Here is a 24,872-nt window from a genome sequence, read left to right on the forward strand (position 1 = left end):
AGAGCTGTTTTTTTGTCGTTTAAGCTTAATTTCTTCAGTACCATTTTCTGAATGATCTACATCAGTACTGTACATAGTGTATACTACATTTGTTACCAAGTATTTTGAAGGAGATGTTGCTTATGTTATATGCAAAGAAACTAGAAAGTATTGTATTTTTGAGCAACCATATCACATAATCATTTTATTTCCAATGACTTAATTGAAGACTAGAACAGATCTGTTATTTTTCTCTGTCTTGCAATCTGGGCTTTTAAGAAAACATTTGGTGCTGCAGCCGTGGACATGCAAACCAAATGACACATGCAGATCAAGTCTTTATTATCAATAATGACTTAAACCCCCCACTACCTTCTTGAAATGAATACACAGCTCAATTATTAATGCAGTGGTTTTGCCTGAGGCGGTCGGCCCTGTCGAGTTCCTGTGCAGGACTCTGCTGGGGGGGGGATGGGTGGCCCTTGGGCCTGTGGGGTGCCTGCCCTCCGTGCGGCCCGTGGCACCCAGCACCCGCTGGGCCTGCTCACCGTCGCCCTGTGCTGCCTGGTGCCCCTGCCCCGTCTGGGGGCCCCTCTGCTCTGGTCTGAGTGGGCCGCTGCTCTGTCTGCTTTGGCCGTCCTTGGCTTGGTGCTCTGTGGACCTGCTGGGCCTTTGGAGCCTCGGGCTCCCCCCGTCCCCCGCTGATGCTTCGGGGTGCGGCGTGATTACGGCCCCCTTGCAAGCACACATTTTTTCCTTGTTGCATGGCCACACACGCACGTTCACATGTGCATGCTCACAAACGTGCTCGTCTCTCCATCAGCTTCTGACTAGATGTTGCTGATGTTTGTGTGTTGGTACGTTTCTCTGAAGGTACGTTTGATGACTACTGTACTCTTTCATATCATCATCCTATTTTCTTTATGTATCATGTAGTACTGTGGTAGTTTATATATATATATATATTTTGTGGTGTGTTTAGGCAGCCTAGACAACTGTTATTTCCACATTTTAATCCTCTCCTTTTCTCCCTTTTTTCCCTCTTCCTCTATCTCCCTGTCAGGTTCGGCACTGACATATAAAGACTAAAGAAAATAAGATTACAATAAAAATAATAAAAATATCAAGGGCAGCCATGTATGTAACATCTCTCCCTTGGTAGAGCAAATCTGTCAAGCAAAATACGGTACACAGACCTTCGTTCTGTATGTTAGGATGCCGGACAGGACAGGATAAAAAAAAAAAAAGATTCTGTAAAGAAACACCTTGACCAGCACCATCTGAAATCCAAGGTGGGAGTGGCTGAAGTGCCTCTACACAGCTCCTGCAGACATTTGGCTACATGTTTAGCTTCCCAACGCCACGTGGGAGCAGTGTGGAAAAAAATAGAGGACCTTGAGACATATCTGGCTCTAGGTTTTGTTTTTCCTGTTGTTGGTTTCTGCTCTGACACAGGAGAACGCTCATTAGCTTTGTGGAGAAATGTAAAGCCTTAAAAGTTGCCACCAGAGGACTTTATTAAGTGTGATGCATTTCTGCTCATAAGGGTGACATTATTATGCTGTTTGTTGTAAAATTGGTGTTTGTGGGCCAGAGCTGAGCCTTCCTGGCTCAGGTTAACTTTCAATTCATCAACATATTATGCTGGTGGAGCTGACACTCTGGGATCTGCATTGTGAGCTTTTTAGAGGATGTCTGTGTGTTGCAGTGAAAATTTACTCAGAAAGCTTCAGTCTGCAGATGCTGAGAACACACACAGAAAAAAACCAAAGGAATATGAGGCTAAACAAAAGGAAGAAGTCAACAAATACCTTTCAGACTAACTTTTTTCCAAATAATAATAGCTCTTTCACATAATTTCAGCATAAAGAGTTTCACATTTCTAAGTAGGAAAATCGTGCTCATTTTTGTCCTTAGTTGTGTAGATCATGTGTTCAATAGCAACACATTTTTAAAGGTGATTGCAGTCAGGGACCACTGCAGAAAGCAAGGGGGGAAACCAGGCGAAAGTGCAGCAGAGTAACAAGTTGAAACAGCACTGAATAAATGGCCTCTCTCCTTCATTATGTAGGCCTTTGACTGAGGGAACTGGAGCTAGCGTGATTTAGAGCACTGCCCTAAAGAACAGGCAGGGAACCGTGTCTTGGGTTCACAGAAAGTACACACATATACACAAACACTAATGTGTTGTGTACACTTCCACTTTAGATGCACATTTCTTTTTCTACATGTATGATGCTGAAATATTGTGTTTTGTTTCCAAACTGCCAGGTAAAAATAGAAATATAAGCTGCTTATGTTTGATGTTAATGATGTGATTTTGCTCATCATTAGCCATGCTGTAACAAGTCCGGACAGAACTTTCTCTGGTGTCAGGGGCTGAACAAGCCAGACAGCTATCGGTTACACTTCCAACATACAGCCTCTGTTTCCTGCTAAGTTTCCCACCACCTGAGAGGACATTTCCTGCCCCTAATCTTAGGCATACCATTTCTCTTATCTTGGCGAAAGCTATTAAACAGCCTTGTTGTGTGTCCTGACCTCGCTTCTTATTTGTTGAATGAAGAGAATAGTAGTCCAGATATCAGGGTGATTATCCATTTAGGAAAATAAAGTAGTTTGACATCCATGGATCTCATTATGTACACAATGGTGGACAGCATTTCAGGGATGACTGTGCTCAGGCCAGCCTTTGGGTGCTTCACAGGAAGAAAGTTAGGTTGAGTGAAGAGCATGAAAGCTTTAATGACTCAAGGGCCTGGCAGAAAAGAAAAATTGACAATGAGATGGGATGCTTCTGCGTTGTGTACGAGTATCTGGCAGTTAGAGAATGTAAAAATGCTTGTTTATCTCTGTGATGTGTATCGCGGGTGCTGACAGCCCTGTTCATGTTTTATTGTGCAGAGACAGTTGGATTCCCACGGGGCTGGGCCAGTCTAGCCGTGGAGAACCAGTTAAACCCCCACGCACACGCCTGCACCCTTTTACTCTTAAACAGTTGCTGAAGCTCTAGGCTCACTTTAACCTTCTATCCCCACATTAGCAGGAAGCTGAACTGTGGATTGTGCAGCATTTTTAACATAAAACAGGGATGCAGGGAGAATTTTAGAGTTAGTTCAATCATCCAGGCTAGCTCGAGGCTGGGGAGAAATGGTCATACATATTTTCAGAAGTCTGTGTAATTCTTACCTCTCCTCATCTCCTGTTGTTCTATTTGCTGTTTGACATAATTTTACTTTTTCTCTTGGCAGACTGCATCTATACAGCCATTTATTTCAGGCTGGGGATTTCTTTGTTCGTGTCTGTTACACATGTAAACAAATCAAACTGACACATCTGGAACCAAAAAAAATAAGTAAATAAAGAAAAAAATGCAAAGACAAAAGACAATAGATGAGATAGGATAACACGGTATTTACTAAACAGAAATCAAGACAAGGAAGTACATTTAAAGAAGGCATGAAGTTTAAGCATACAGAAAATGTTTTTTGTAACACCCTGCTAAAAACCGTATCTAATCTATGAACTCTGTTGTAATAGGATTGCAGCACATGGGACATCAATCTCTTATTATTAAGAAAACTATTATTTAAGTATCTGAACATCTGAATATCTGAACATATGATGCTTGATTTAGACATTTTGTTCTCAGTTGCATTTATTACTTAAAATATAATACATTTGCAGTTATGAAAATTTGCCATCAAGGGTGTAGGTTTGATGTTGACATTGTAAGGGATATAAAAGTAGCCCGCAGAGGCCCCTGGAAGACAAGTATTTGTTTATACTTTTGTTTATACTCGCTAATCCTGCTAAAAGTAAGGGGATCGATCCCTAGTTTGCAGTGTCATGTGAGTGAGTGGATAGGACGTCTGAACAAGATAACTGTTGGCCTATTTGTTTCATATTGATATTGTGAAGACAAGAAAGCAGTTTGCACTACAATCATCAACATCACAGAAATGTACTGTCATCATATAATACAAGAGACCCACTACTTATATTGACCAACTTAATGAAACCTGGAAAGAAAATATGGCAATTGAGATGTATTAATGAAAACACAACGATAAATCATTTCTACAACCTACATCACCATCTTTATGATGTAAGAATTTTGAAAAAGTAAATCGATATGCAGTCACATATGCGACTCATTGCAGCTACAGAGTTTGTGATGTTAGAGAGAATATTTATTTTTTTCATCATTATTATTATAATTTAAAAACATGCTAAAATGACTGTGGTTCTTTTTTTTTTGCAGGAATCTGTACCAAACAACTCTGCCTATTTTTGTTTGTACAATATTATGTGAAAGTCAGATAAACACTTTAGAATTCCATATTATGACTTTGAATAAATTTCAACTAATTTATTAGCCCCATTCTTAAGTCTGAGTATTAAAGCTGACCTGACTCTCCACCTACCTCAGCATCTCCCCCTCTCTCTGAACTACCTGGCAGCTTTGATTCTGTCACACACTGATTCATGCTAAGGTAACAACTTTACTGACCTACTGACTTTTATTATCACCATTAATAAATGACTCAATAACAGGTGGAAAATAATTTCTTTGTGACTTAAACTTCTACACTGACCCAATCTAAAATAACTCCTGATGTCCTTCTTTTTTTTTCTTTGCTCCTGAAGTTCTGACTGAAGACAGAACTACCATTAGCACTGCTATCTAAGCTATCTAGCTAGTGCTAGCGCAAATTCTTTCAACAGAGTGAGTGACAGTGGGGGCATCCAATTATGTTAGCAAAAAACAGTTGAGTAGAGCCAATTATAACAGTTGAAATGAGTTATAAGGCTGGACGTAGAGGTGCAACATTGCAGATGGAGGGCACTGATCTCAGCTGGTTTTGCGATGGAGAATGATAGGGACAACTCAGGTGTTGCTCAATACATGTCTCCACTGAGCCTTCCCAGTTCTGTGTTTGCCATACTGTTAAATCTTAGGAGGCCTTCTTTTTGAGGTTTTCTCAAATTGTTCTTTTAACTCTACCTCTGATATTCCATCATTCCCTATTTCAAAGGTTGTGCTATAAAGTCAACTTAAGCTTGCTCACTACAGTTCTGTGATGTTTCTTTATATATGTTTCGATGTTACTTTACTCTGTAAAAAATGCCCTGACACCCATGTTGTCACATTTCCAGAATTTGGGGTAGTGATGTGTTGCTACAGTGCTTTTCCTACTGTAATATGATTCAAGATGAGATTGTTCTTGTCTGTTTACATCTAAATCAATTATAATCTATTATCACCATGATAAAAACTAGAAGAAAATTAAATCTCCTAGTATACTAGTATTAACCAGAAGACCAGTTACAACAACCTGTGAAGCATGCAGAAGATCTTAATTAGAATCCTTCAAGTAAAACTTAAAATAAGGAAAAGATGATGAGGTCATCTGGTCTGCAGCCTATGGGCCACTAACAAAAGCGAGTCTCCTCAGAGCCTCCTATTGCAATCTTCATTGCAATTTTCCTACCTTAAAATATGTTTGCTTTTGAGACATTTTAGATATACAAATTACAGCTAGGTCAGTAGTGGTTTGCAGCAAAGCGGAGTGGTACATCAGCCACTTTTCCCCAATGATATATTGTTATTTATAAGTCAGGGAAAACAGAGGGGGAAAAAAAACAAACAGCTCACAAGCCAAAAGTCCCAAACCGATGCTTTCTACTCCCAATGGTCCACAGCTTTCCCGTTTCCAAATAGCAGTTCTGTCCTGCTGTTTCATTTGTCTGCGGCATTTGAAAGGAAATGAAAGCATTTTTTTCCCCCCCTGAAGCAGGTCGGCGGCATAGAGGAATGGTCTCTGCGGTAGCATGTCGTCTCAGAAATGGACAGAACCATCTGCCCATCTCCTCCCTCACTTTCTTCTCTCTCTCTCTCTCACTCTCTCTCTCTCTCTCTTCTAAACATGTGGTTGTCAGACCACTCATTTGCTGAAATCTCCCCCTTTGGTCCTGATGCCAAGACAGGAGCTATTTTAGAAAGCAGCAATTGGCTTTTTGACAAGGGACAAAGCGAGAATTCAAAGACGAGGCAATGACAAGTTTGAGGATCAATCATGTGATGAAGGCAGGTGTCAAGTGAAAAGCAAAAAAAAAAAAAAAAAAAAACCAAAACAAAACAAATAAACAAAAAAAAAATTACAAAACAAATAGGAAAAAGGCAAAAGGGGGTGACAAAGTGAAGCAGCCCACTTCTGTCTTTGGCCTTATTGAATGTTTCATATTGTGGTTGGTTTGGGAAATCTGGGAAAGCTGTTGAGGAGAGTTGTATACAATATGGTTTTCATGTTTAGTTTCATAGGAATAGAAAAGATAGAGATGGATGGAGTGGGTGGGCCATGAAAATATAAATTCGGGTTTGTGTATTTACTTTTCTGAGCTGCGCTACCGATTTGTACAGTGACAAAGATCAATGTCTGAGACTGGTGGGAGCAGTAAGCCTACTTATCTTGGAGTCATTTAAATCCATCCAGGTTAAACTATTTCCAACAATTCTTTTAGACCCCTTACTAACAATGCGTAATCATTCATTTGAAAACGGAATATTACCCCAATCTCTTAAAGAGGCTAACATTTCTTTTAGACTTAAAAGGGCAAGCCTCCAGATAACTATGCCTCATATAGGCCAATAGCTTTACTGAATTCAATCTGAAATCTGAAAAACAACCTTCCCTAAATAGTCAGTGAGGACCAGACAGGTTTTGTTAGGGGCCGTAAATCCTCAGATAACATGAAGAGGTTCCTTAATAATATTCAGATATCACAACATTACAAGGACCGTGTTTGGTGCTTTGTCTCAATGCTGAAAAGGTATTCAACCAAATTGAATGGCTGTACTTGTTCTTTGCTTTAGAACAATTTGGTCTCAGTGAAATTTTTGTAAATTGGGTTAAAGTTGTCTATAAATCTCTAGTCGCTGCTATTGTAACCAATGGGATGGGTTCTAATAATTTTGCTCTCTATTGTGGTAATAGACAGGGTGACCCTCTCCGTCCTCTACTCTTTGACATTACTATAGAGCCACTGGACCAGGCCATAAGACAGGATCCTTTAATATGTGGTATCAGTGTTAGAGAGAGGATGCACAAAATCTCCTTATATTATTATTATATCCTTATATTTATATTTATATTTACCCAAATTTCCCTGAGGACTCTCCAAAGGGATTAATAAAGTATTTCTATTCTATTCTATTCTATTATACACAGATTATGTATTGCTGCTTATTTCCCATCCTGAAACCTCTACTCCTCGTCAGATTAAAGTAATCTCATCCTTTGGTTTGTTCACTGGTTACAAAATTAACCTGGCTAAATCAAAGGCCATGCCCCTGGGACCAATGACGTCCATTCCTGACACAAAAGAGCCTTTTCCATCATGTTGGTTGCCCGGTGGCTTAACTTACTTGGGGATACTGGTGTCTCCCACTTATCATCTGTTGTTTAAGCTTAATTTTGTTACCCTCCTGGATGTCATAAAGGTAGATTTTCTGACTAGGCAGAATTGCCCTAATTAAAATTAGTATTCTGCCTAGATTGTTATATTTTACAAATTCCTATTATGTTATCTAAAAGGTTATTAAGGTCTTTGCAGGCTGGATAAGTGCCATTACATGAACCAAGAGAAAGCCCACACTCAAGATGGCAAAACTTCAGATGACCAGTCTGGATGGAGGCAGATTGACACAGATAGGATCTACTTAATTTCTCGATATTGAACCCTCTCAGTTTCCCCCTTTCAATTTGTTGTTTGTTGCAGAGCTCAGTGCAGTCAAGAAACTTACCAGTAACCTCATAACGCTGAGCTCCGTTGAAGCCTGGAGGTTTATTTGTGTTTTTGAAGACCAGGCTCATCTAACCTTTCCTCTCATATTTTAAATGGCCATTACTTTTTGCCAGGTTGTCTTGACCGAGGTGTCTGTAATCAGGTTAAATCGATTCAACTAAAAACTTTCAGTCCTACATATATCACACCCTCTCTGAAAAATATAATGAATACAAACTCCTTCCCATCACATTTGAAATGTAATGTAGAGAAGTTTGATTATATGCAGTGTTCAAAAGTACAGGTCTGACATTGTAAATTGTAACTCACCTGTTCAGCTGGACCCTATATGTCTTAGCCCTTCTTTCCACGAGGTGTGTGTGCGCCACGTTATGGCTGTGCCACAGTTTCCAACCTCCATGTGCATCGATCCACACCGGTAGCGTGTCAGGTGCGGAGCGCCCGTGGGTGCAGTCTGCCTAGCTGGATCCACAAGATCATGATCACACACACACAAGATCACAGGAGAATTGGAGAATCTTGTGATTCTCCACTTCCAGGAAAAATGTGTCGTCGGCCATGGTGAGAGAAAAAAAAAAAAAAACACTGAGACACCCTGAGCGGTTAATGATGAAATGTTTACATGGTTCAGTACACAAATCTGCATGAGGGCTTTTATTTTGAGAAATACTGGCTGGTATTCGCAGCCGTTTTAGTCAATGGTTTGGTTTCCACAGGATGCACTGCAGCGCATGTCAGAAGCATGTCAGAAACGCATTGTCACGGCTCTCTGCTAAATTTATGCGCCAAGTCTATTTTTGGTGGTGCACTCACCCAGAATGCGTCAATTCCACAGTTCAGATTGGGCCACAACAGGAAATCAGACAGTGTAAACGCTTCTGGCATTTTTCAAAATAAAAGCCCCAATGCTAATGTGCGCTGCTGAACAACAAAAACATTACGTGTTTAATCAGTCAGGGAAACTCGTTTTTTTTTTTTTTTTCATCATGGACGACGAGATGTTTGTCCTGGAAGTGAAGAATCACAAGGTTCTCCACTTCTCCTGTGATTTTGTGATCTTGCGGATCCTGCTAGGTGGACAGCACTCGTGGGCGCTCCACACCTGACACGCTCCCTGTGTAGATTGCCGCGTCACGGAGGTCGGAACAAAACCGTGGTGCAGCCGTAAGGTGGCTCACACGCACCCGGTGGAAATGATGGGTTATATTTTTTTCTCTCCTTTTTATTTTTTTTTGTTTGTTTTTCTATGTTTATTTGGAAAAATTAACAAAATTGGGAAAAAATCCATCCAAGTTAAATCACTATGTAAATGCTTTAACCTGTCGAATAGCTGTGGTATTAGCTAGTAATTTAGAGGTAATGAAGGTTTTTAGGGGGGATGGTTTGGTTTCCTGATCAAGAGCAGAAAAGCAAGCAAAGAGCAGAAATGTTTCTTTGCCTGACCCATCTTGTTATCCAAACTATTGCTTGTCAATGACTGCAGACCCTCTGTGCTTCCTCTCTTCCTCCACAGTTGGGTGACTGGAGACTGGGGGCCCTGCAGTCGGTCATGTGGAGGAGGTCAACAGACCAGGATGCTGCGCTGCTTGAGGAAAGTGACATATCAGAGGGAAGAGGTGGTGGCACACTCCCTCTGCCCTGTCATTTCTCCTGCCCAAGTCCAGCCATGCCACACACAGGCCTGCCCACCAGAGTGGAGCACTGGGTCCTGGTCTCAGGTAGGTTTGCGGCAACATTTAAAACCTGAGTAGTGCAGGTTTTTGGAGTTGGCAGTATCACCCAGTGTGCTACTTTGGTCCAGGAAGGATTACAGTATAATTCTTTTACTAGATGAAGCCCCCTTTATCTGGAGGCTTGGAATTCCCATTCATTGTGGGAAATGCACCAAACTCCAAAACAAGATGGGTGAATGTTCAGCTGCAGCTAAAACTGAAATTTTCTGTTTCCTTTCTCAGTACTCTGACAAGTGCTGATGCCTTAAGTCATGCTGATCTTAGTTATGTTCATGAACAAGGGTTTTAATAAAGTTAGCTGGCATTTGTATGTCCTAAATGAAGCAGCGTGTGAAATTAACATCTGTTTTGCAGTTAATTTTAGCTGGATATCATTTAGAAATGCCAGACAGATAGCGTTCATTAACACAACACTGTAAAACTAAACAGGTGATATTAAGACAATTAAAAGTTTAATTATTTCTATGAAGATATACTGCCTCCCTGCACTGTGGTCCTCTACAGAAATTCAGACTGTGGGGAGGGTCAAACATTTATTAGGTAAGATGTTTAAAAACATGATGGCATGTTCCTCTAGTGGAAAAACGAACCACACTAGTACTAGCTCCAGATCTTTAACAGGAGTGAAAGCACTTTAGTCAAAAAGGGTTATCAGTTGATCTCTGGATGTTTTGTCACCATCAGGGGGACGACTGTAGTTTTCTTTTTACCAGAATATTGCAGCTTTACACTTTATGGCACTGTGTCACATGGCAGCAACGGGATGTCAACACACTGGCCGCTTTTTGACGCACATTGTGGCAGATTCATTAAATGAATGCAAGACGAGATTATTAGTGGAAGTAGGAAAAAGGAAGTGGTGGAAAATGGACAAAGCAAGACAAGACAAGAGTCAACATCAACCTCACTTTTACTGACTCAAAGTACAGGTAGGATGCAAGATAGATGAAGAATTACTTCAGTAGTTCTTCCTTAACTTCTCACCAGCAGATCAAAACTGATTTTTTCAACCAATTTTTGATGACAAAATAAAAAAATTGACATTTACTGCTTGCCATGATAAAAAATAAACTATACTGGGTGATCGTTAAGCCCAGTCATTCTGAGCATCCATATGGTGTTTAGGTAAAAGCATTAAAGACACAGACAGGTGAAAAGTCCACTCCAGATGTATTAACTCATGTTTCTCACGTCTACAGGTTGTTGAAGTTTGTATTTGTGCTTCCTAACAAAACTGATGCAAAACAGTTAGGGATTAATGCTTTATTGCTCCAGCTTTATTTCTTTCTTGTTGCAGTACACATAGCATAGCAATAACTTAAATAAGCTATGCATCCATCAGCCACTGCACAACAGCAGAACACCATGTGGACCACTGCTGCACTGTTTAAAGTCACTTTACATAGAAAACATGTTGAAACAAACCACTTTCTGCCCATTTCTTGTCATTTTTTAAACTTGTTAGAAGAATTTTAAGCAAAGCAATACCACTTCAGGCTAAAAAACAGTGATATTTTTACAAATCTGGATGACACCAAACCTTAGGGCACATATGTCAAACTGGTCCAGCAAAGGGCCGTGTGGCTGCAGGTTTTTGTTCCAACCAAGCAGCAGCACACCAGATTTGACTGATTCAATCAACTGATCTCAGTCTTCAGACAGCTGATTGGTCAAACTGTGTGCTCTTGGCTGGCTGGAACAAAAACCTGCAGCCACACGGCCCTTTGCTGGACCAGTTTGACATGCCTGCCTTAGGGACTGCATACACACACACCCATCCACCCACATCCTAATGCAAACTGTCAGACATTGAAGTCAAACTAAAATAAATGCTTTGCTGCCCTCTGTTGGACATGAGGAAGAAATTAACAGTTTACCACAATACCAGAAAGCCACTTTCAAATTATAAACATGAGCAGACTCAGTTTTTTATTGCAAAATGTGACTTCACATTCTTTTGTGCTGTCACAAAAAAAAAAAAAAGTTTCTTTTGCATTTTAACTTGCCATCATTAACCAAATGCACCCACTGTGAGGTGTTTTATAACAATTAGACAAATTGGGTTTCCTTTTTGCAAAATTAGCTGTTTTTCTTTTTTGTTTTTTGTGCATACCCACAATTCGGCCATTTAGTTTCTGCCTCTGGCTATTAGCTGATTTTGGATCAAAGTGCATCACACATCAGACAGAGCTTCCCTCTGCTCATCTTTCTGTACTAATCACCTGACAGCACATCTGATAGTTCGTCAGACCCTCTGAAATGATTAGCTGCTGTGACCCACACTGCCCGAACATCCAGCTGCCAATCACTCACCGCTCCTATTGGATGCTCGTGTTGTGCACATGCATTGTTTTCTAACACCAGTCCAAGTTCAGTCTGCGGTCACACAGAGATGAGTTTAGCCTCCCTGAAAAGATCAGTCGAAGCTTTCAGTAACGGGGAGGGGGCCAACTGGGTTGTATGCAGTTGTGCATGTAGATGCACAGACATGTGTGTGTCTTTTGTCTGATAAATGAATGGGATGTTGTTGGATAAACGGCCCTGCCGGCTGTGGTTGCCTGTCCCAGCAGAGCACTTTGACTCTTGTGAAGTTCACGTGGAGTTTACAGCGGTACCGTCTCCTGTCGGTCCGGACATTGATGGGGTCACATGTCTCTCACAGCTATTGGTTTATTGTATTTAATGAAAGGCCATAATGTGTTGCCATCAAAGCGATGACCTGTTTTTTGCTTGCCCACCCTGTGGTGAATAACAGATGCCTTCACAGTATCTGTACCACGGATGTTACCTCAGTTAACATGGCCTGAGGCATGAGTGTGGTGGAAGATGAAGGTTAAAACTATCCAATGACATTTTAAAGTTGAGAATTTCTGATTGAATCTGTCATTTATCCTTTCCTTACTGAGGAAACATCCTGTATGTCCTCCTTGTCCATTCTCAGTGCTCTAAGTCTTGCGGACGAGGACTGAGGAAGAGGAGCGTTTTCTGCCGCAGCACCGATCCCGGTGCCAAAGCAGTGGTGGTGCCAGACAGCATGTGCAGACAGCACCACAGACCCAAAGCCCAAGAGACTTGCGTCCTGCGGCGCTGCCCCAAGAACGAGAAGCTGCAGTGGATTCCCACTCCCTGGGGAGAGGTAAGGCAAAAAGAAGAGAATGAACTTTGTAAAGGTTTGGCAAAGAATCTCAGTTCGTGGGGCTACTTAGTTGCTTAATGTTGTGTTCGTCTCCCTAAAAAATGCAGACATAACTTCACTAGGAAATATTTTCAGCTTTTATGCCAGTTCCCGAGAATCTAAACTATAAAACCTTCTTATTTTGCTTCTCCACTTTTTAAGAACAACCATGTAGCAAGAGTAAGAGGCAGGTTCACAGCCAGCGGCCTCGGTTGACTAAAATGCAAAACAGTACACTTCACCTGGAGCTATTGTTCCTGCTCAACTTTAAGGAACATGCTGAAAATGGTGCTGGTAAAAACACAAAGTGAGCTGCAGGTGGAGGACGGCAGAGGTGGGGGACAGTGTATGTAACTGGAAATGAAATGAAATGCTGGAACAGATTAAAGCAGAAAACAATTAGTGTTTGGGGTTAACTGCAGTCTGATCATTCACTACTTATTTAATCAGTTTCATCATGCAAAAAAAGGATTTTCCACTTCTGCTTTTTCCAAACTATAATAAATTTGTTTCCGATTGAAAAGATTTTTGGTCATGGTGGCAGCCGTAGCGCAGCACACATTTTGTTGACTAGATGAGTAATTGTCTAATTGTGGAAAATAATGAACATAATGATTATGAATGAGTAATCAGTAATGGTACTAATGGTCAATTAAAGAATGAAAAGCTGCAACACTAATGTTGGGTTTATAATGAGCAGTAACTGTGTGTGAAATGTGGCTGCCTAATTGAATTGAAAAAAAAAAAAAGAAAAAATAAGTAATCATTCACTTTTGTGTTTTGTTACTAAAAGACACTAAATCTAAAAGTTTTCTCAGATCAGGTTACTGATGTTTCAGTGCCATCAGATGATGCTATAAAGAGCAGGTCATTGTGTCACGAAAGCTTTTCATTCTTCAAGTCCTCCCATATAAACTCTGCACTGCTTAAGTTGGGATGTCTGCACATGAATTTTATGTGTATTCTGCTCACCGTCCACATGCAAGTGCATCTGTTTGGTGCCTGAAAACTTGAAACTTTTTTTTTTAACTTTTTTTTTTTTTGCCTGTAATTGTATTTTTGGGTTAGAGGCTTTGATGGCAAAATTATCATTATCTCTGCATAGTAAAGAATCCTTTAAAAATTCCTGGATCCAGGCGGTGATCTGGCTCACCCCCAAAATCCAAGCACTTGTTCCTTATTCCATTTCTGAGATTCCCTGAAAATGTCAATAAAATCCATCCATAACTTTTTGAGGTATGTTGTTAACAAACAAACCAATTTTACATGACCTCAGCCTCCTGTTACTGTGTTGTTGTGTGCATTAAGAACCTGCTCTTTGATTGTCTGCACATTGTTTTTGATACTACCTTGAGTGAAAGAGCTGTTTGCAATTTTTAATCTTCCTTTTGGTAAATCCACTCAATCCATTCCCATTGATTTAGTGTCTTCTCATAAATACAAAGGTATCCTAATGGAAGAAGATCTCACTTGAAGCTGAGCATCTTTTAAAGACACTGAAACTAATGTTGGTGTTGACTTTCAGTGTCTTTAAAAGACAGCTTGTTGCTGCCATTTTTTTCTTTTAACATTATTTACAGCTTTCTGCAGATATTGGACACTGTTTATCAGGAGCTCTGATGTTTATAATGTAAATCCTGTAAAACCATTGAGCTTCATAATGAATTTACTTTGGTAATCTATTTTAATTTACAAATCCATCTTCATCATAGCTTTCATTTCCAGTTCTACCTTACGTTTAATTTGTTTCTTACTTGCTCCTTTGACTTAAAAGATAATATCTTGTAAAGATATCTTTTTTGAACCCACTGAGGAATTTTAAACTTATTTTAACCTTTTGAACCATGTCTAGTTACCAATAATGTAATAATGACTGAGCAAACTGCACAAAAACTGCTAAAAAGTCATCTATTTCTGAGAAAAGCAGTCATATTTATGTATATCAGTAGTTTATCAGCTGCAATTTTACATTTTAAAGCATTTTTTCATGCTAAGCCAAAAGCTAACCAGTATAATAATAACTTATTCACATTTTCTGCTGAATGTTATGACATTATTAGTTCAAATATTTTATTACACTATTATTAGATTATTGGCTTTGTTACATTTAAAATGGGCAAAATGATTACGTTATTGGCAGTTATTACAGGTGAAACTCAAAACATTTAAAAAAATTGTGCAAAACTTTTTATATCTGAGTAATTCAACTTAAAAAGTAAAGTAATTTATTATATAGGCTCATTATATGCAAAGTGAGATATTTCAAGCTTTTATTTGCTATAATTTTGATGATTGTGGCTTACAAGTTATGAAAAAAAACTAACTAAAACTAAAACTAAAACAAACATCTAAATCACAGAAAATTTGAATATTACATGAAATCAATAAAATAAATTATACTGAATACAGAAACATTGACCATTTGAAGAGTATAGTCATGCATATAACTCAGTACTTAGTTTGAGTCCATTTGCATGAATTCCTGCCTCAGTGCGGTGTGGCATGGATGTTATCAGCCTGTGGCCCTGCTGGGGTGTAATGGAAGACCACGATGCTTCAATAGCGGCCTTCAGCTCTTCTGCATTGCTCGGTCTCATATGTCTTGTCTTTCTTATGGCTATGCCTTAGATTTTCTTTGGGGTTCAGGTCAGGATAGTTTGATGGCCAATCAAGCCCCGTAATTCCTTGGTCATTCTACCAGCTTTTGGTTTTTGTGGCAGTGTGGGCAGGTGCCAAGTTCTGCTGGAAAATAAAGTCAGCATCTCCAAAAAGCTTTTCTACTGAAGGAAGCCTGAAGGGTTCTAAAATCTCCCAGTAGAAGCTGCATTGACTCCAGACTTAATAAAGCCCATTGGACCAACACCAGTAGATGACATGGCTCCCAAACCAACACTGACTGTGGAAACGTCATGCTGCACTTTAAGTGTCTTGGATTGTTGCCTCTCCATTCTTTCTCCAGACTCTGGACCTTGATTTCCAAATGAGATGCAGAATTTGCCTAATCAGAAAAGAGCACTTTGAACCACTGCTCAACAGACCAGTTCATTTTTTCTTTAGCCCAGGTAAGACGCTTCTGTCATTGTGTTTTGTTCAGGAGCGGCTTGACAAGAGGAATATGATATATGAAGCCCAGGTCCAGGATCCGTCTGTGCGTGGTGGCTCTGGAACCACAAACTTCAGCCTCAGTTCACTTCTTGTGAAGCTCCCCCACATTTTCAAATGTCCTTTTCCTGATGATCCTTTCCAGGCTGCCGTCATCCCTGTTGGTTGTTCCACCTTTTTCTTCCACACTTTTCCCTTCCACTCAACTTTTTACTGATGTGCTTTGATTAAGCACTTTGAGAGTATCCAACCTGCAATTACCTTTTGAGGCTTTCCTTCCTTGTGGAGGGTGTCAATGATGATTTTCTGCACAGCTGTCAGGTCAGAAACCTTCCACATGACCAGGATTTCTACTGAAATAGACTGAGACTGATGCAACAAGTCCTTTGCAAGTATTTTGGATTAATTGTCTGATTAGAGTGTGGCACTTAAAGGCATACAAGACTGAACCTTTTCACAGAATAGTACATGAACAAGTTTTGGTTCAGACAGTTCAGGTATAGTCTGAAAAATAACCAATTTGGTACAGTTTGGCACCAACCATTCTCAATGTCCACCAATTGGGGCATCTCAGGTTTTAAACGGTTAATAAAATAAATAACAAAAAAGCATTGCTGTTCTTATTTGGTATTTTGTATTAAGGAAATATGTTAAATTGCATGCTTTTTTAAATTATTTCTTTCTTGAAAACGTCCCAGTGAGATTACCTATTCAATCAAGCACAAATACAATAAAATAAAAGGTAAAAATATAACTAACTGTGTAAATGTATACTTAGGGAGGCATCAGGATGTGTAATGGAGTTCACTGCTACATAATCCAATAAAAAAACCAGTTGCCGAGGTTGTCAGTTCAATAAGACTCCGATCAGACCTGTAGTCGTGCAACAGCCCTGAGAAAAAAGTGATTGTTGTGGAAAAGGGAGTTTTCTCTGTTGTATCTGAGTGAGCTGCTTCACCTGAACATTAGAAGGAAGACAACTGTAAGGAGATTATCTGTCAGAAAACTAGCTGCACATAGAGCTATATAGCAGTTGAAGGGAGATCACAGATGACAGCAAATGCCTTTGGATGTTCTACTCGTACCAGTTAGCTGTCTCTGTGGAGGATGTGTTGGTCCGGTTGTGCTTTCATATCTCTGTAGACAGAGGGTTGTTTTATGTCTGCAGCTCTTGTGTGGATGTGATTCTTACTGGAGTCGGAAAAGCTAAATCAGAATTCCCATGTCCACAAGGCCTGAGATGTAAACCAGAGGACAACTCATGTCTATGAAGAACATGTAATATAAAATAGCTCAGGATCAAACTGAAGCTGATCCACTACTGTTGACTAATTCTGGAGGAGGAAAACAACTTAGATATTCTCATCACAATGTTCATCTGAGCCCATCCTGTGTTCATGCTCAAACACTCCTCACACTCAGACCCCAGCTGAGGTTTGAACCGGGAACCTTCTGGCTGTCAGGTGACGATGCTAACCATGCAGCCGCTAGGACAGTATTCTGTTAATCAAATTTGGCATTTATAGTGGCGATGCCTTTTTTCAGATCTTGATGTACAAAATTTTCTTGTTCTTGTCCCTGGGGTGCCTAGCCTTGGTGTTGGGTTGGCGTGGCCCACGGTGGTTTTGCCTGGGGCGGTCGGGCCCCGTCGGGTTCCTGGGTGGGGCTTTGCTGGGGGAAATGAGTGGCCCTTGGGCCTGTGGGGTGCCTGCCCTCCGTGCGGCCCGCGCCCGGAGGGCTCGCCATCGCCCTGGGTTGCCCGGTGCCCCTGCCCCGTCGCTCCGGGGGTTCCGGTCTGGGGGCCCCTCTGCTCTGGTCCGGGTGGGCCGCTGCTCTGTCTGCTTTGGCTGTCCCGGGCTTGGTACTCTGTGGACCTGCTTGGCCTTTGGGGCCTCGGGCTCCCCCCGTCCCCCGCTGATGCTTCGGGGTGCGGCGTGATCGCGGCCCCCTTGCGGGTACACATTTCCTCCCTGTTGCATGGCCACACATGCATGTTAACACGTGCATGCTCACAAACGTGCTCGTCTCTCCATCCGCTTCTGACTAGATGTAGCTGATGTTTGTGTGTTGGTACGTTTGTCTGCAGGTACGTTTGATGACTATTGTAATTTTTTATATCATCATCATCCTATTTTTCTTTTGGTATCATGTAGTACTGTGGTAGTTTATGTTGTTGTTTTTTTTTTGTGATATGTTCTGGGCAGCATAGACAACTGTTATTTCCACATTTTAATCCTGTCCTTTCTCCCTTTTTTTTCTCTCTCTCTTCCTCTATCTCCCTGTCAGGTTCGGCACTGACATATAAGACTAAAGAAAATAAGATTACAATAAAAATAATAAAAATATCAAGGGCAGCCATGTATATAACATGTCTCCCTTGGTAGAGCAAATCTGTCAAACAAAATATGGCACACAGACCTTCGTTCTGTATGTTAGGATGCTGGACAGGACAGGGTAAAATTAAAAAAAAAAAAAAAAAAAATTTGCTTTGGAAAGTGTTTTTAAGGTTTCATGTACTGCTCATTAAACACCATTTTTACTAAAAACACCAAAACCTTCCATAATTTGTGATGACGTTCTCACTATCATACATGCATGACCACATTTATCACATTTAACTGAACCAGAGTCATCTGAACACTAAAGAAACCCAAGTTAAAAAAAGTTTTTTCCAAGTGTAGGATGAAAAAAATCTAACATTACTGTGACAGCACCCTCTCCCAGTTACCTAATGGTGCTAATCAAAAATATGAATAAGTTTAAAAGGAGACAGGTCCATAGCTGCTATACAAATGCTCTCATTGATGTAACGTATAGTAATTTGAGTGGGAGAAGTGGGCTCTTCAAGCTTTAAATCTCTGATAAAGAATGAAAAGATTGTGTCTCAAAACTAGCAAGAAAAAAAAAGTGCAGACAACTATACTGTCCGTCTGCTCATAAAAAATATTAACTGTCAAATACTCAGTAAAGCACAGAGCTGTTTGGCTGTGTTTTGACAATGATAAGCGAGCCTGTGGTGTCTGGTGAAACAGGAACCCTCCACATCACCTACACACGCTCAGAGTTCATTTTTTAAAACAGTCCCTCCTACCTGCACTCTGTTTCAGTGCTCCAGGTCTTGTGGCTCAGGCATCCAGAGGAGAGAGCTGCTCTGCGGGGAGAGAGACTCACAAGGAGGGTATGTGCCTTCAAATATACACCAAATCATGCTCTACACATCAGCACACCAGCTACACATCAACACACTAGCACAGACACTGGAGACCCCCGCAGTGTCATCTGTGTGCTATCAAGTGAATCATACTTTCAAATGGGAATCTCCATAGGAATTGTAATTTTGAGCAGACAGTCTGTCTTCTCCCGCACAGGTACGTGGAGTTCCCCATACGGAGGTGCAGGAATATGGCCAAGCCTTTGGTGGATCTTCAGCAAGTGTGTAATCGAGGTCCGTGCCCAGAGCTCCCGCGGGTGGTCCCTGGCAGAGCAACCACTAGCGGTGTAGTCTTAGGATGGTACTCATCTCCCTGGCAGCAGGTACATCTGCACACGCTTTCATCCAAAACCGTCTATACAAGGTACTTTTAGAGCTTCATGTGGGTTCCAGCTGAAAATCTGCCAGTTTGGAAATTTTCTCTCACATGTGTAACCCCATTCGATGATTACACCTGCGATGTGTTCAAATCATACTGCCAAGAGGGATTCAATATCACTTTGTTCAGAAAGGGGCTTGGAAGTAATGAGGTGTTGGCATTTTACTTTGCTGCCATTAAACCAAAATTATCTCATTAAGTCATCAGAAGCTTCCAAGTTTAAATTTCAATCAGACTAGAGCAGATTAAAACCACAATATGGGTCAACATCCATCAGTGAGGGCTCCTTTACCTCCTACCAGAGTTGGACTGTGGTTTATTTCAACAAAAATGGTTTAAAAAGAAAAAAAAAAAACATTTTCTCTCATCTATTCTCATACTGATGGCCCTTGTTTAACAGGCTCTCTTCTCTAGAAAGCTGCTGCATGTATAAGGCATTATTCAGTCATGGCCAAAACTCCTCAGTCCAAGACATGAGATCACAAGTGGTTATACTGTACTTATATATCTGTAACTCAGAGGCAGACTGTAGAGTGTAGGTGGTAAACTGACAGATGTAGCTTAGTTCTTTGCCAGTAGGAAAATAATGGCCATGGGGAATGGCCCTCATATGAAATCCAAAAGCTTCACTCGCTTTCAGAGCCTTTTTAGGGTAGGTTGTGTGAACTATGTGTTACATAATCTATTATGCAAAAAGTCTTAGGGGCAACCTCTTCTAGTACAGTGGCTCATTCTGCTTTATCTCAAGCTTCTGATGCCTGTATGTTTCCACCGGAGAATATATCTCCTGAGAGTTTGCTGGAGGGCGAGTACATGCTGCTTGGGATGTTTGTATTCTTCATGTGTTCTTTGTCTGGGCATAGACTTTTCCTTCATCCATCCCCCTTCCTCCTGTGTTCCTTTTATGACTAATGCTTTTACTCCTTGTGCTTCAGAGTTTCATTTGCTTATTTGTATCTCTGTGCCTCCTGTCGATTCTCTGTTCACGCTGTTAAATATTTTCTTTCTGTCTCCCCGCTGTTTATATCCTGCCCATGTCTTAGTGCTCTGTGTCCTGTGGAGGAGGCGTTCAGACTCGAAGCATCCAGTGTCTCCGACAAGGTCGCCCTGCAGCCGGCTGCCTGCCCCACCAGAGGCCTGTCACTTCTAGGGCATGCAACACACAATTTTGCCCCGCAGCTCCCCTGGCTCCAGCCCAACGGCCTGGCAGCAGGGTCATAGCTGCCGGGCCGACACTGAAAGGTAAAGTCTTCAGAGAGAGACTAATTTATCCAGCTTCAAAAATTTCTCCTCATGAATCCCTCCTAATCTAAAGAAATAAAGCAGCTCAGCTGGATTTAACACTTCCCGTAGACAGATCTGTTCAGTTCATCTGACTTTTAGCATGGATAACAGTGGGACAATAATCTTGGTCCTATGAGGCTGAATCATACTCTAAATCTAGTGACCCATTAAGAGTGACTTTTGGTGAAATCTTTTAACAATTTATTCCCCAGTACCCCATTGTTTTTATGCTATGTGATACTTTTTGTCTCTCTTTTTTTTTTTTTTTGCTATTAGCTTACCGTCATTGATAAACCATCATATAAACAGTTTAGCTCTATAGCATGCTAATGCACCAAACCTTTCCATCAAAGCACACAACACCTTAGACATTAATAATGTGCTTTAAAAGGTTACAACAATACTCAACTCTATAAAACTATAAAATAAATTAACTGTTTTTCAGAAAAAAAAGCTAATGCTAACAGTACAAATAGCCTCTTAGCAAACTAAGCTAATGTTGGCTATCACAGCAAACAGAAAACTTACAGCAAACAGTTAGCTTATAGCTTATAGGGCTAAAATTACTCAGCTATCTGAGTAATTTTAGCCCCATATAGATAGCCCCATATAGCAGATATCTCAAATGATTTAGCATTCCACTGAGTGATCTAGATAAGCTATCTGTGTTGCTAAGTGTTCCAAAAATTTTGAGGGAATAACTTTAGCTGACATTTACAGAGTACGAGACAGGGATTAAGTAGGAGGTAGCTCACTGTTTTAATAGGCAATATGTGGCATGGAATATGGTTATTGGACCTTGGAATTTTATGGGATCATATTCTGGATTTTATGAGTCAATAAATGTTTTGTTAATGGAACTCATTAAGAATGCATTTTTAAACATTCAGTGGACAGATATGTTAAACATTTAGGTGCTAAACATAGAGTTTTAGCACTGATTTGCAATGCAAATAAAAGAAAGAGAAAATAAGGATTACTATATATATATATATATATATATATATATATATATATATATATATATATATATAATACAAATCAAAATAACTAAATTATAAAACATGTATTTAGATAAGATTAAGTATTCACATAAACACTAATAGTAATAGTATAAAAGTATTAATAGAAATAGTATCCTGGTGCCAAAATTTGGATTCTTTGCATACAAAAGACAACCTCAGAGCAAACAGAAATACAATCTGATCAAACAGATGTTTGATGGCAGCTTCACCATGGATATGAACAGATACATGCAGTATTCATATCAACATTATAAAGAGTCTTATCTGCTATTCTCAACATGGAAAAAATGTGTGAAAATAACTAAAGTTGCTACTTTTTCTTGGATTTATTATGTCTTCATAGATTTAATATTCTTAGACTGTCACCAAAGTTTCAGTGTAATCCAGTAACACATTTCAGTTATTTCCTAGGATGAACAAACACTGAACCCTCAGATTTAACAACAAACAATACAATGAGCTGCAGCAGTTTGAATTATCCATTTCTTTTGCTTTTTTCTGCAGATGAACACTGTGTTGACCACTTCGGTTGGTGCCACTTGGTTCCCCAACACGGTGTATGTAATCATAAGTTCTATGGACAGCAGTGCTGCAAGTCCTGCTCCAGCAAGAAGCCATAGAGCTCTGACATCTCTGAGTCTGAAGGAATCGCCACCACAGAAGCCATTCAGGGACAAATGCACACTACACACAAAAATTGTGCCCAATGATGTGTGTTTACCTCCTGGAGTACTTGACCAATGCATTTTGTAAAAGAGAGAATCCATGGACTCAAAGAGAGCAATTGTGACTGCTGATGCTTCTCTGCCAAAATGGTATCACCAGGTCACTGATTACATTTGAACTGGAAAGTTGGTGAAAACACCATTTGAAGACATGTTGATGTATTATATATGTTGTCACTTTGTTGTGCATTTTTCTTTTGAATCCTCTGAAACTAGAAAGCCATCATGAGAACAGAAAAGGACAATAGTGCTTTTAGCATGCTTATGTGTTGTATATTTTAAGGCATCTGATTTCATATGCCTGTATTTAAGTTATTATGGGTCGTGATATATGATTTTACATTCTGTCAGCTGTACAGTGGACCAGTGACATGTTATGTCTGTATTTGGATATACCACAGGTTTGTGCCAGTCATCCTTGGATCTGTGTGATGAGATTTTCAATGAGGCATTAGTAATCAGTGATCAGCACTTCTCCCGCACACATTACCTGCTTTCCCTCTATGCTGCTGCTGAATCACAGCAGGACACACAATTTCTGTGCATTTCATTCATGTTAATGCAATGACATTAAGCCTATCTGTGCATGAAACACATTGTATTCAGCTGCTCTGTTTTGTTTTTCTTTATCTCTCCTGTATCTCTTTGGTAAATAGCTTGACCATCCAGCTTTCTTTTTTTTTCTTTTGTTTTCTTTTCTTTTCTTTTCTTTCAATCCCTACATTCTCTGTATTGATTGCAGCCAAAATGAGGTGAATAATGAGTAAAACTTTCTGCAGGCTTAGGGGAGAGAGGAGTAGGGTGAAGAGGGATTGAAGAGGATGATTGCCAGCCAGGAGTGGGTGTAGTCCAGATAGCAAAAAAGGTTTTTGCTTGTTAAGAGAAAACAATATAGGAATGCTCGCCACAGATGTCTGCTTAAATGTGGAGATGTAGCAGGTGGAGTTTGAGATAAGAGACAACACTCGCATTTGGTCTGATGTTGATAAGCTTGCAACACATAATAAAATGGTTCAAAGGCCTCACTTCTCTTGTGGACACAAACATGTGTCCTGCTCGCTCATTATAAAAGAAATGGAGTGATAATGTATCACACACTGTCTCCTACTGAACCATGCTCCGCTCTCCCAGCAAGCATTGCAATCATGACTGCATTTCATTGTGATGCATTTCCATCAGCTACATGTCAAAATAGAAAAACAAATTGAAAATTAATTACTAGGTGTTTATATTTTTTGAAATACATAATGCAGCATGAATAACAACTTTTGGTACTATTGTTGTGTTTAATGTCTTGATCTCTGTTTAAAACATGAAAAATATGATCAGTTCCCCAGAACTTAAAATAGGAGGAAACTTCCACAAGAAAATAGATTCATCCACTCAGTCCAGTCCTTTTCATGAAACTCTGGCTGTTTGTTGTACCTACTTACAGTAACTACAAAGCTTCTATGGGTACTTTATAATTCCTTTTATTGATAAAAAAAAAATATGTGACGTGAAAAAAAAATTACATTTCACATTACATTTTTGTTACTGATCCATAATCTAAAAATAAAAATGTGTAATTAAAAATATGATGCAAAGAAATTGTGAATCTTATGTTATTTATGTGTAGTTAATTGACAGTGTGCAAATTTTCAGTCTTAACCACTAAAGGTTGGTGACTTGGTTGGAGTCACTTTGCTGCCTTGGTTTGGATCCTTTGAGGGAAGGAATCAGTACAAACTTGTTCTGAGTGATCACCTTTATTCTGTGATGCTTTATCTCTTCTGGCACATGGAGGATCCTATGAAGAAGAGGGCTATCTGAATGGGCTAAGGCAACCTGATATTACAGATCCTGAAAAATCTAAGATGGGCCACAGCACAAAAATAGCAGTTTCATAATAAAGACTCAAAACTTGTACATACAGTATATGACATCAGTTTTGAATTATTACTCCATCTCTTTACGTGTTCCTTTGTCATGACATTCACTTTCCACATGTTGCTGGTGTTTGCTTTGCCACTAACACAAAGAAGAGGGTTGGAGCTGGTGATGGAAGATAATAAACCTTGGATTTGGAGAACAAGTGGCCCTTTTGCCCAGTAGGTAGCTGGTTTGTGAGTGGATATGGTAAAAGTAATGTCGTTAATGCTTGGTCTTCATGTTACAAAACACTGTATTAGGCAGTTATAACTTCATAAAAATACACACTACTACTACAAGTGGATAGATTTAGAGACTGAGCTAATAGATCAGTTTGAAAATGATGTGAATCAGATTATATAGCCTCACAGTCAACAGATATAGTCGGAAACCTACGGGAAATTTCGGATAGCTCTTATTGTCAGAATCACCAACACAGCAAATGAAGTAACTAGAATGGTGATCAGCCCTTTAACGGGAGTTTCACAGTGTGACAGCTTAGGCTTGTCAGCTTGTCGGGTTTGTATGTAAATAAGACT

At 40.0% G+C, this 24,872-nt stretch overlaps 1 protein-coding gene across 3 annotated transcripts in view; it reads left to right on the forward strand.

Annotated features, from left to right (window-relative positions):
* Nucleotides 1–23,991, forward strand: part of adamts18 (ADAM metallopeptidase with thrombospondin type 1 motif, 18) — a 72,147-nt gene extending 48,156 nt beyond the window's left edge. For 2 of the 3 annotated variants that reach the window (XM_041994755.1, XM_041994771.1), the window contains 6 exons: nt 9,302–9,506; nt 12,463–12,657; nt 18,906–18,976; nt 19,167–19,332; nt 20,432–20,630; nt 22,202–23,991. In XM_041994755.1, coding sequence (XP_041850689.1) covers nt 9,302–9,506; nt 12,463–12,657; nt 18,906–18,976; nt 19,167–19,332; nt 20,432–20,630; nt 22,202–22,317 — 952 coding nt within the window. In that variant the 3' untranslated portion in view covers nt 22,318–23,991. Of the gene's footprint in view, nt 1–9,301; nt 9,507–12,462; nt 12,658–12,858; nt 12,920–18,905; nt 18,977–19,166; nt 19,333–20,431; nt 20,631–22,201 lie in introns of those variants that run through there. The other variant, XM_041994764.1, reaches the window with a different exon arrangement.
* Nucleotides 23,992–24,872: the final 881 nt, after the last annotated feature.

The sequence above is a fragment of the Melanotaenia boesemani genome, chromosome 1 (assembly GCF_017639745.1).
Source record: "Melanotaenia boesemani isolate fMelBoe1 chromosome 1, fMelBoe1.pri, whole genome shotgun sequence".
Classification (NCBI taxonomy): Eukaryota; Metazoa; Chordata; class Actinopteri; order Atheriniformes; family Melanotaeniidae; genus Melanotaenia; species Melanotaenia boesemani.